The following is a 13,000-nucleotide window of genomic DNA, read 5'->3' as shown; positions in this document are numbered from 1 at the left end:
TTTTAAAAATCTACTTTAATCCAACAATTGGAACATTTTCAAGTTTAGAAATTAATCTTCAAACCTTGTTTCTTTCAAGTTCAGAAAGCTCAGATTGCATTGCAACAACCCAATCAGAGTGTTCCATTGCAACCTTAACATTCTTTGGTTAAATCTTAGAGATGAAAACATTAAACATGCAAAATTCTTGATGAGTATTTAATACCTCATTCTTTGCACGAAGTTGAGCTCTTGTCAGCACTCCTTCTTGTGGATTTCCAATGATTTGTTCCTTCGGATGACTATTAGTCCATTTTCCATTGGAGGATATGTTGGATCAAACATTTCAACATTAAAGGTGCATCTTCGAACATTTCATCATTTTTTGATCTGACAATCGAAAAAACATCGTTAAGATCTTGAAAATCTTTATCATTTTGAACATGCTCCCCCTCAACAACATCATCAATTCGCTCATTATCACCGTCAAATGAATGCTCCCCATCGAATAGAGTATTTGAATCCACATGCTCCCCCTCCACTAGATCATTTTGCATACTGTCATCTATTTCTTGAGGAGTTGATGTTGATTCATCATTAAACTTCGCAAGTTCAGGTATGTGATTATCAGGACCATGAATTTCAGCATCGACTGTATGATCTGATATTCCAAAAATCAAATCATAATTAATATCATCCATTTGTAAATATTCAATTTCAACTTGTGTTTCTTGTAAAATTGGATGATTTGCAAGTGTATGCTCATTTTGTTTAACATAGTAATCATCGAATGTGAGATTGAAAGTTTCTTCCACTCTTCATGTTTGCTTATTTAACACATGATATGCGACAGAATTGTGCGAATATCCAAGAAAAATCCCTTCAGCAACTTTTCTTGAAATTTCGAAAGATGATCCTTGAGATTCATAATAAAGCACCTACATCCAAAAACATGAAAGAATTTCAAATTAGGTTTACGATTATTCAGAATTTTGTATGTTGTAATAATAAAAAGCATGTGTATGAAAGATCTGTTATGAGTAAAACATGCAGTGGATATTGCCTCAGCCCAAAGATATTGAGGCAAATTCGCATACGCCAAGATGGTTCTTGCTGCTTCACATAGTGAGCGATTTCTTCGTTCAACAACTCCATTTTGTTGCAGAGTGTATCGAGAAGAAAAATTATGGGAAATTCCTTTGTCCACCAAAAATGAATCAAGAACGTTGTTCTTAAATTCAATACCATGATCACTCTTGATTTTGCGAACAATCTTTGTCAATGTTGTTTCCATTTTCTTGATAAAATCAATCATGATTTGTGCCACTTCGGATTTTCGTTTGAGAAAATAAACCCATGTGAGTCTAGAAAAAGCATCAACAATAACTAAAATATAACGTTTGTTGCTGAGTGTTAAAACTATCAAAGGACCACATAAATCAATATGTAATAGTTCCAAGGGTTTAACAATCTTTGAGTCAATTGTTATCGGATGACCTTGTTTATGTTGCTTGCCAACTTCACAAGCTGCACATAAAGAATCATTATCATATTTAAGCACATGTAAACCTCTTACTAGATCTTGAATAACAAGTTTGTTAATGTTTTGAAAGTTTAGATGTGAAAGTCTTCGATGGCATAGCCAACTTAGATCAGATGTGGCTTTCGAAAGAAGGCATACAACAAGTTTGCCTGCAATTGGATTGATATCTAATGTAAACATATCACCTTTCCTTTTTGATTTGAGCAGAACTTCTTTTCTATTGACATTCAAAATAATGCTCCCTTCTTCATTGAAAAGAACTAGATTGCCACTGCCCACAACTAGCTGTGAAACACTTATCAAATTATGTTGCAGACCTTCAACATATGCAACTCGATTCATAGTAAATTAACAATTTGTAATCTTCCCATATCTTTTGACTTGGCACTTCTGATAGTTTTCAAATTTAACAACTCCAACATTTTGTAAGCTTCGAAATTCTCATAGATTCTCCTTCTTTCCAGTCATTTGACGAGAGCAACCACTATCAATATATCATTTGTTATCATATTGCTCGTCAAATAGTACCTGCGATCATTGAAAGAATTTAGGTACCCAAGGCTTTTTGGGTCCTTCGAAATTAGATTTCAACATAGAATAAAATGTAGAATTTTTGACCCAGTCACAAACTTTAGTTTTAAGACTATCAATAATGTCCACATCATCATTTGTAGGAACTGAAACATAAGAGTTTGTTGGTTTCAGATGTACACTGACTTTACCCTTCGCATTTTGAGTTTGTGACTGAACTATCTTCGCTTTTGTGACTTGTCTCCAAGATTTGATGGAGATGTTCAAATCTTTTGAAGATGAATTTCCATTCGAAGAAGTATTGACATACTTTTCATAACCTTTGTTGATTTGTTCTTCTGAGTATTTGCTGGATTGATAAACTTTTCCTCATCCTTCGAGCCAATGATCTATATTTTTCCTTGAAGTTTGTTTCTTCATATGATTAGGAAAATTTGGCTTTTGAGGAACAAAATCACTTTTTGGTTTTGAAACATATGTTTCAGCATAGGAAGTATCAACTTTTGATTTAAAATGTTGACATGGAGTAAAAAACCTTGTTGAATTAGAATTCAATGAATTATCAGAAATCTTGCTTAAAATATTACATTTTGATTATTTCGAAAACTTTGGGGTTGTTTTCTCTTCAAACTTCGTATGAGTTTTTGGACGATAAAGTTGTTTTACTTTTGAAAAAGATGAATTGTTCACTTTGAAAATATATTTTGATGACATTGATTCAGACACATTTTTGTTTGAATGATCAAAATTTTTCTTTTGTCTGAATAATTATCTAAATTCACAAACTTAACTGGTTTTGACAATTCAGTTGACGTCTTCCGAGACTCGATTGTTTGCCAAAATATTTTCTTTCGTTCTTGTCTTTTTGAAACATTATTTTCTTTTGAAATTTTTTCAGTTTGTTCTTTAAATTCTTTTGAATTTAATTTCACCTCACTTTTTGTTTCTTCAAAAATTGGTTTGCTGACTTCTTTTTGAAGTTTTGATTTTGCAACTCATTTTCTTGGAGATTTTTGTCTTTGAAAAACATATGAATTCTTTGTTAGGTTATTTTCAACTGTGCTTTGGTTTGTGAAGAACCCTGCATCAAATGTTTTCAAATTGTCTTGTTCCACGAATTTCTTGAATTTGGGTTTAACATTGTCAACATTTCCAGTTGTTACGAACACTTGGTTTGGAAACACAACGTCATCTGAACACTTGAAAATTGGGTAAACCACCGTATTCTCTTCTAGGTAATGAGCACGTTGTTCAGTCAGCAGTTTTTCAAACTTTTGTGTACCTCCATATACTTGGTCAACAATTATACGAGGAATTTATTTTTCCTTTGTAACTTCATTTTTCTTTGTTTGTTTCTCTTCTTTCTCATCATCACTATAATCTGTTTGGCTGTCTCTGACTTCCACAAAGTCCACAGCACAAACTTTCAAAGTTGAGGGTTGATTAGTGTCAATCTCAACCAACAAATCCTTACCTTTTTATTTTCCCTTAATATGATGCAACATTTATAATAGACAATTCAGAACAATCAACATCCTCAATATCACTGATTTCACTAATATTGTCAGAATTATCCTCAATATCAGTAAAATTAGATTGAGAATCAGATGTTGAATTCTCAGTCTTTTTCAAGATTTGAATTTGTTCAGACTTAGTCAAAAGTTTCATTTACAATATTAACCAATTCAGTTGAATCAAGACATTCATCTACTTTAACTATTCCATATTTATACTTATCATTCAGAACTTTGTTAAAATCAACTATTTCTTTTTCACAGTCATACGAAATGTTATCTACCGTAGCTCTTTCATAAGCTAAAAATGGAAGCAGTTTTCTATGTTGTTCTTTACTGATTTCGCACGAATGATGTAGTTCAGTTAATTTCCCTTACAATCTTTTAGCCGAATTACAGTAAATGTTCCTGTGGGCTAACAATTTAGATTCACTAGACAAGTTATCCCTATGAACCATGACATTAGTTATTTGAAGTTCTAAACAATCTATCTTAGTAATTTTCGAATGTAGTTTCTTCTATGTCTCTAGCAACTGCATAGACAACTTCTTAGCCTCATTGCTAGCAGATACCACAATTGAATCAAAATAAGTAACAGTTTCATCGAAAGATACTGATTCAGAATTATAAGCATGTACTAGAATATTGAAAGACTCAAGAATATTATGTACCTTTGTGGTCATCAGAGATTTGTCAGCAGCTTTTGATACGAAGCATCTCCCATGAACTTCGTATGCCTCCTCATCTGATTCTTCCTCCATCTTCAGATACATTGCTTTGTGGGTCGGATTTCGCTTCTCCTAATCATCTGATCCAGATGACCAAATTTGATAAGTTCCATCTTCTTCTTGTTCACCAAGAGCAAGTAATCAAAGATTTTTTTCCTTCGCACGCACTTCCTCCAACTTTTCCACATTGTACGCTTCATCCTTCATCTTATTCTTTTTCTCCTTTCTCTTCCTCAGCATGCAATCATTAGCTAAATGATTAGCCCTGTTGCAATAATGACAGTCAATCCCAGCATCTCCCTTCAACTTCTTCTCTATTTTTCCCTCAACAAACTTCGTATCTTTCTTCTCTTCCTTCATCTTCTCATCCCCAACACTTTTACTCACAAAATTCCCTTTTATCTCAGATGACTTTGCCTTCGGATTGAATGGATTTTTGAAGAACTTTTTCACCCGATTGTTTGAATAGAAAGCAATCGCCTTATCATCTGAGTTCACGATGAACCCTTCGTCTTCGTCCGAAACATCTTTCTTAGCTTCCCTTTCAGAGATCTTTGAAACCAAAGCTAGTGGACCTCCGAAACTAGCCTTTGATTCTTCAACAATTTCCTTCACTTCGCTTTCATGAGACTTCAGCTGATTGTACAAGTCATTCAAAGTTGACGTATCAAAGCTCTGTTGATTCTTAGCCATCATGCTCACACTACGCCACTCCTTACGAAGGTACATAAAAAAAATTAAATTGAACTAAATGGTTGATCTGGTGATTCCATATCGATTGCATCGATAGATTTATTTATTAAGACGATCGTAGTAAACTTCAATCGATTCACCATCTTTCTGTTTGAAGTCCTTCAGTTCCACTAAGCATTACTTCACTGAGTTAACTTTCGTCTTCTCACTCCACTAAAATTTCTCCTTGAGATTGTTCCAGATCTCCTTTGCAGTTGTACAACTCCTCACATAGTGGTAAACAACTGGAGGCAAAGCTCCTCTTAGCTCTCTCATGCATCTTTTCTCTAGCTTTTTTAGACGATCTGACTGATTCTCAACTATGAAACTTCCAGAAGATGATCCAATTTATTGAACATTAGTTGGTGGATTGAGATTGCCAGAAATGCAATTCCACAGTTCTTTATCCGGTAAACCGCAATAAGCAGGATGATTCTGGAGTTATAGTGCACAATAAGGAAATAATGGTGGTTCGCGGGTTTAGACGGATCGAGGGTCTTGACTACACTTAGGTTTATGCTCTGGTAGCTCGCTTGGAGGCTATCCGTATCTTCGTTGCATATGCTTCTTACATGAACTTCACAGTTTATCATATATATGTGAAGATAACTTTCACGTATGGCAAGGTAAAGGAAGAAATCTATGTTGATCAACTCCCTGGGTTTGTTAACTTGAAGTTTCCTAATCACGTCTACAAATTGGACAAGGCATTGTATGGATGACATCAAGCTCCTCAAGAGTGGTACGCGACTTTTACAAGGCACTTACTCGAACATGGATACTCTCATGGTACTATTGATCAAACTTTATTCATCAAGCATGTGGTTAATGATCAGATTCTAGTCCAGATCTATGTTGACGACATTATCTTCAGGTCTACCAATCCGTAACTATGCAAAGAGTTCGAATGTGTGATGAAGAAGAGGTTTGAGATGAGTTCATTAGGTGAGATGACCATGTTTTTGGGGCTTCAGGTCCAACAGAAGTCAACCGGAATCTTTCTCCATCAAGAAAAGTATGTTGAGGATATACTTGAGAAGTTCGGGTTTCAACATGCAAAAACTGCATCGATACTGATGGCCAAAAGACCCCTACTCAATCCGAATATTGATGGCGAATCCGTAGATCAGACATTCTACAGATCGATGATCGAATCGTTGATGTATCTAACTGCAAGGCTCCCATATATCATGTTTGCAGTTTGTCAATGCGCACGTTATCAGGCTAATCCTAAACTTTCACATCTTATTGTTGTCAAAAGAATCTTTTGGTATATTAAAGGCAACCCAAAAATGGGTCTTTGGTACCCGAAAAATTACGACTTTGATTTATATGCATTTGCTAATAGTAATTGTGGAGGTTGTGAGCTTGATAGGAAATCTACATCAGAAGGGTGTCAATTCCTTAGTGATTGAAAGAACATAATTTTGTCGTTTGAGCTAGGCATCATTTTGTATAAGTGGCAGTGTCATTTTTGCAGTGATTGTGTGCTAACTTGTCATATGTGTTGCCACACATGTGTGTGCGGCCGCACACTGTGTACGGCTGCACACTCTTACGCTAGTAGGAGGAGTACTATTTAAAGCAACTGAGTTGTGTCAGTTTGTACTTGTTGCTTGGTGTCAGAACTCTGCTGCAGCAGTACTTTTCTCAAGATGTACTTGACATTTACAGGCAATAGATGTGTGCATGCTTTATTTTCACTACTAGAAAAATAGCCTTTTACGACGCTCATTGCGCATCGTAAAAGGCTCAGACGATGCAAAAATGTGCGTCAAGGAAGGCCCGGTCATAAAGAGAGACGACGCGCTTTTGTGCGTCGTCTATAGACGATGCGCTTTTACGACGCTCATTTACGACGCGCAATTACGACGCACGTTTACGACACGCAATGCGTATCAAGGAAGGCCCTATCATAAAGGACGACGACACGCATTCGCGTGTTGTAACCTTACGACATGCATGTTAATGACACGCAATGCATATCATTAAAACCCCTGTCAAGAAAGGCCATGTCATAAATGAAGATGACACACATTGCATAAAATACCATATAAAAAAAATACAATCCATTGCATAAAATTTAATATCATATAATTCTATTTCTTACAATATATAAATTTGCATTCATCTAATCTACTCTGTGTTGCATACTAACAATTGAAATGAAGAATGCAACACTTGCATCTGCAGCATCTTATCTCTTTCAGCTTGAGCTTTCTTTTCCTCTTCTAACTCCTGAGCTATTCGCTTTCATCAACCCTGTAAGCACAACATAAAATCACTTGTCATTTTCATTCTACTTTTAAATGAATTCTTATTGGGACATTCTAATTTTAAACCTACCAAATGAGAACAACTAACTAAATGAGAACAATGACACCTTTAAAACAAGTGTACAACTGTTTCAAAACATAGTAAAAGAAATCAATTAAGAAGAAAAAAAGTGTGCATCACCTTTAGAAATGTCAGCAGTGAAGTTAATGGATTCTGAAGAAGAAAACTTTGTTCCACTAAATGGTCTAAACCCATGTATATCAAAATTGAATGTCATCATAATGTAAGGAGCTGCAACATGAATTAACTTCATTTTAGTTTATGTCACGAAAATGAGGAGGAAGGATAGGTTGTTCACCCAAATTCATGGCAAGACAGCTAGTGAAAAGGAAATCTGAGAAAGTAGTCACGATGAACATATGCTTGATCTTCCGCAGGTCCATGCCAACTAACTTCATTGGTCCCTTTCAAATGGCCTAGATCAATTTCCAAGAAACTACATCCATGAAAGAAACAGTGAGAAACCATTTTCAAAAGATGTTTATGGAAAGAGCTACACAGTGGTTGTATACACGTGCTTTAAAGCCTTACATTGGCTATATACACGTGCTTTAAAGCCTTCTTGACCTGATCTGGTCTTGCAGAGTAGACTGGAACCACACTTTCACTTTTAAATTCATGAAATTTCCAACATTTTGTATATAATTGAAATATTTAATTTATGAAAGATAATATCTGAGTTGATTATATACATACCATGCCAGATTCTTGGCACATTTGGACCAACTGATGACAAAAACTGTGAGCAATACCATCTGGAATTGAAATGTTAATTATCCTAAGGTTTGTATACGTCCTTTATTTGATAATCGGCAGCTTCCAAAAACACAATCACTAAACCCCGGCCAAAAAAGTTAGGGAGAATTCAGTATATACCCTTATTAAACGTTTAAATATCGTATTTGCCCGACCTAAACTCTAAATATCATATTTGCCATTATTAATGTTTTAAGATATCTAATTTGCCCAAATCTATTTTTTAAATAGTTTTTATTATTTGGTAATCCTTTTTTACATTTTAAAATCATTAAAATTGAAAACAATAACTAAATGGACAACAATACCCTTAACTTCAAAATCACATGAATCCGTTTACCAGCTGTGATGTGCAAAGAACCATAAAATCTGAACTCACATAGAAAACTCAGTCAAAAACATCTGATAAATGATTCAAATCTACAACTAGAACTAGATAAATCAAGACAAAAAGACATTATGTGAGTTTTTACCTGGGTGGGTGCATTTTGTCCCCTGCTGCTACCACCACCAACCTGGGTATAAAAAAAATTCAACTGAATCAAACAGTAAACAACCCCAGTGAAAAGAATTGAGTTATATACCAATTTGTTTACCTCTAAAGGGATTACTATAGAGACTTATACTGAAGTATTACCTACAAAGTATTGAAAAGGTATTCTAATTGCTATTCTAATTGCTCCATGTATCTCTTCCTGTCAACAGTAGGAATTTTATTCCCCGAAACACATTTGGCATTTGATAGCAAATAAATCAATTTTCTTGTTTTAATATGGTTATCATTGCTATCTAAGTGCAATAAGCAACATGACAAAGATATTATCTTAAATTGACCTTAACACCACTGTATGGTAACCTGCGGTTTAAATGAAAATTAGAAGTGCAGAACCAAAATTAAGTCTTTGCTTTGGACTATTAACCTAATCGAATGACATATATGTAAAAGGCATTGTGAAGATACTACAGGGTTTAAAGAATTCAATATTGTAGACGCATAAGTGTTGATTCAGTTGCCAAAAAAGAAGGGGATATATAGAAAGGGAATAATTACCTGGTGCTTATTAACAATTGCAAGAAGGAAGCGATGAGAGGCAAAAAGGAAGATGTCTGGAGGCGAACGTCCACAGCTGATCATGAAGAAGAGTGGAAGACGAATTGAGGAAGACAACCAAGGCATAAAACCTCGCCGGAAAGATTCCTGCAATTTAAAAAGGAAGGGTATTATGGTCCATTAAGTTATTATTTTCAATTTTAGTGATTTTAAATTGTAAAAATGGTTTATTAAACAATAAAAACTATTTAAAAAACAGATTTGGACAAATTTGATATTTTAAAACATTAAGAAGGACAAATATGATATTTAAAGTTTAGGTTGGGCAAATGTAGAAGATTCATGATGGTAGTTTTAAGTTGACACTTGTCTAATGCCTGGAAATCCATTAGAATAACCATGTTAAGTTGACATTTTTTTTATTTTTAAATATTGTTATTTAAAAAAAAAAGTAAACATTTCAACTAAAAAATTATACTATAAGGATAAAAAACCAAACGTGGATGTTGTAACCCTTTCTGGATATAACTTTAGTGACCAGGTTGAGAACTCCAGGAGCATTATTAACAATAATGTTCACAGTGTGAGACTTATGACCATTTAACTGTTTTATTAATATTAAATCTCAGTTATATATAGCCCATAAACTATTTGCTAAATAATTATTGATAAGACATTAATGAAAAATAAGAAATTGACGCATATCTTACATCTTCTTCATAAAGCACACCCCAATGGGGGTCAAGGACTTGATTCATTGAGAACCTATTATAGTACTCCACATGATAAACTTAGCCCAAATAGAAAGAATGGCTAATCTTTTCTACAAATACTTTTTCCAGTAAAGAAAAACAAACTTTAAACCAATAGTCTTACTTGCATACAAAAACAACAACTCCCAAAAGAATGAGGTAAGCAGGAGTAAGATGTACACAAATAGTGAAAGAAGAAACTAGAAGTAAAGCAGGCAAAGCTTACATGGGAAAGCTGAGTCCAGATAGTTCTTCTCCCATAAAAGTTAGCAATTTTTCGGTCCTATTCAGCGTTCGTGTATTTCTCACATGAATATTTTTGGAATTCATTCAAATAAAAATTACAAAAAGAAAAAAAGTTTGAAAATATGGAACCCATGTAATTTAAAAATAAATAGACTTACGATCCAATGGCGAGCAGATAACAGATTACAATCCCGCATTGCTTGTGATTCGGATTTAAGCAGTGTTTCTTGTGTGTAGAATGCGTTGTTGTGAACGTTGTCTTTTCCTGGTTCTTCAACTTTAACATCAACTTCAACAACCTAAAAATACAAAAACACAACAGATGCTTGTGTCATATATAAGACTATTAAATGGTCTCAGTTTTCTTTTAAAAAAAAAATAGGTAAAATTCCAAACCTGATTGTATGCTTCTCCAGGCTTACAATCAACTGCCATGTCCATTCTAGCAACAAAAAAATGTTGGTTAACTGGTGCATATTGTCCTGGTGCAATTGTAGTCCTATATTTCTAACTTCTCCTGGTTGTAATGCTCCTCAGCTTAAGATTCTAGTAAGTTTAACTTCAGCTTCAATCTTTCCATCCTGCAATTAAAAAAACAAAGCAGCATTACTTATAATGTATATATAGAAACTGTTAGTTTCTTTTTTTTTTATTGAAATAGTTATAAATAAAGTGACATGGTACCTGGCAAGGCACGAGGGCAAGATGAAGGTGACCATTCAATAAATTGAACTGAATCACGTGGAGAATCTGGCATAGTTATTCAATCAAAAAAATTCATGACTTAGAATAAAGATATACCACAAGGAACACTTTAAAGAACTTTTAACCATTTGGTGAACATATTGGCAAGGAAAAATTAATGTAGTTGTTACAGGTTTAAAAACTATAAATGAGACAAAAGCACATGGACCAAAATTGTTGCAACATGTTACATGGACTAAAACTATTAGAGTGATAAAAACTGTACAAGGACCTAAACTGTAGGAACAAAAACTATAGAAAATTAAAGCTAGCTATAGATAGTTTAACTGTAATGTCTGTTAGTGAACTAAGTAGGAAAAAAAACAGGAAAACATACAGTTCTTCTATAATAAAAAAACTCATAGCTATCTAACCTCTCACGGAGTGGATTCCACTTTTGCCCCCGGTAATAAAATTCAAAACATCAAACAATTCAGAACCATTTTTAAACTACTCAAGGGTAATGATGTCAAATTGTTTATTACCTGAAAAGACTTCACCAACACAATACACCATCTCACCTTCTTCCTTAACTACCCTTTCAGAAACCTCTTTACTAACAACCAAAACCATCCTAATTCCCATATTAAAAGTCCTTTTCATTTCACCATCTTCAATCCCTCCAGCCTGAAAAGGGGCAAAACCATAAACATCATTAGAAAAAAACAGATAACCAACTTTTTTTAATACCAAAAAAACTTAAATACCTTTTGGATCCATTTAAAATCAGGGGGAACCGAACAAGGGTCGTTATAAACAAGAGCACCAATCCCTATACCGAAAACACGACAGATGGTATCTATGAACCCGCCACCTGGTACGTGTGCAATTCCTTTTATACCCTTATTGCTCGCCTTGCTTACGATATCAAGCACTTGTTTTACATATATTACAACTGGTTCCATTGAGGCTTCCGCTAATATAACTAATTCTTCACCCCAAAGATTCTTTCCCAACTTACCTTTCATTTAAAAAAAATATATTTTTATTGTATTGTATGCACTTCATCCTAAAATTCCTTTTATTGAATTCACTTGACAGGTGGTTTTTCAATGTAGTTGGAGATCAAGGTGTCCAATATCAGATACCTGGTGGAAAAAAGAGATAAGAGGCTTCATGGTACACCCTTTACCCTTCCTTATACTTAAAAACCAGGAACAACTAAAACTATACTTAATGAAACCCAAGATAATTGCTATAAAGTGTATAGACGTGTAATATGAACAATCAAATGCAGAATACAAGTGAAGTTTAGTTACTGATGCTTCAAGTCATTTATGTGATCAGTAAGTGAAAATAACAAGATAAGGATTCCTGATACTTCAAGTCATTTAAAAGTCAAACATGTATGTCATCAGTAAGTCAAAATGACAAGACTTGTATATAAGCAAAACATACACCAGCTGTTCCCGAAAAGGAGCGAAGGAAAATTAGCATAATATACCAAAATATGGAAAAACGTTTTTTATATTTGTTTATTTAATTTTTCTTCAAATACGTTTTTGAATAAACGTGAAGGAAGATGCTTTTGATACGTCTATTTAAAAGACATTAACAATTCTTATTCTAATTCTAGAATTGTTTAATTTAAGTCAGGCATTTCGTCGAATGGCTAGAATGCATAAATTTTCTTTATGAATAGACGAGAATCAGAGCATGGAAAATGAAATTAAACCAAAATCGAAGATAGGATTGTATAAAGTAATGTAACATATCTATTCTTACCTTGGAGTTGATACCTATCCAGAGAAAGGTTAGAAGGCTAGTGAACAATGTTAAAGAATCTCAACAGATATCGAACCCTAGAATGCTAAAGAAAATGTTAAGCTCTAGAATGGTCACGAATGGTTGAAGAAATACGATGTAGGAGGTAAGATGTCGAGATATTGATTAATCTTGTCGAACCCTAGATGGAATCACCAATTCTTAGCAACTCTTCTGGAAGTGAAAGTTGTGGCAGCCGCACCTCACACACAATGTGTGTGTATGTGTGTCTTTTTCCTCCTCTTTTACGTTCTATGTGTCTTGGTTCCTAACTCGCAAAGAAATGGAGAGAAATCACCAACTCTTCTGCAAGTGAAATTTGT

At 34.2% G+C, this 13,000-nt stretch overlaps 1 protein-coding gene across 1 annotated transcript; it reads right to left on the bottom strand.

Moving 5' to 3' along the window:
* Positions 1 to 10,736: 10,736 nt before the first annotated feature.
* On the bottom strand, positions 10,737 to 11,818 carry LOC145002824 (phosphoribosylformylglycinamidine cyclo-ligase, chloroplastic/mitochondrial-like). The gene is made up of 4 exons (XM_078962015.1): positions 11,621 to 11,818; positions 11,399 to 11,540; positions 10,854 to 10,919; positions 10,737 to 10,750 (listed from the first exon to the last, which is right to left on the bottom strand). Exons 1-4 carry the CDS (start codon positions 11,816 to 11,818, stop codon positions 10,737 to 10,739), a joined length of 420 nt encoding a protein of 139 aa, XP_078818141.1.
* Between the last annotated feature and the right edge of the window lie 1,182 nt (positions 11,819 to 13,000).

This window comes from Lactuca saligna, chromosome 6 (assembly GCF_052625555.1).
Source record: "Lactuca saligna cultivar CGN05327 chromosome 6, ASM5262555v1, whole genome shotgun sequence".
NCBI lineage: Eukaryota > Viridiplantae > Streptophyta > Magnoliopsida > Asterales > Asteraceae > Lactuca > Lactuca saligna.
Note: the sequence above shows the minus strand (reverse complement) of the source record. Positions and strands in the feature narration are given on the sequence as shown.

Bases quoted from the DNA above. Each gene is read 5' to 3' on its own strand.
- LOC145002824 (XM_078962015.1), bottom strand. From the start codon at position 11,818: ATGGAACCAGTTGTAATATATGTAAAACAAGTGCTTGATATCGTAAGC. The intron at 11,541-11,620 runs GTATTTAAGTTT...GCCCCTTTTCAG, and splicing joins ATTTTAAATGGATCCAAAAG to GCTGGAGGGATTGAAGATGG. The intron at 10,920-11,398 runs GTAATAAACAAT...TAACTATGCCAG, and splicing joins TGTTGGTGAAGTCTTTTCAG to ATTCTCCACGTGATTCAGTT.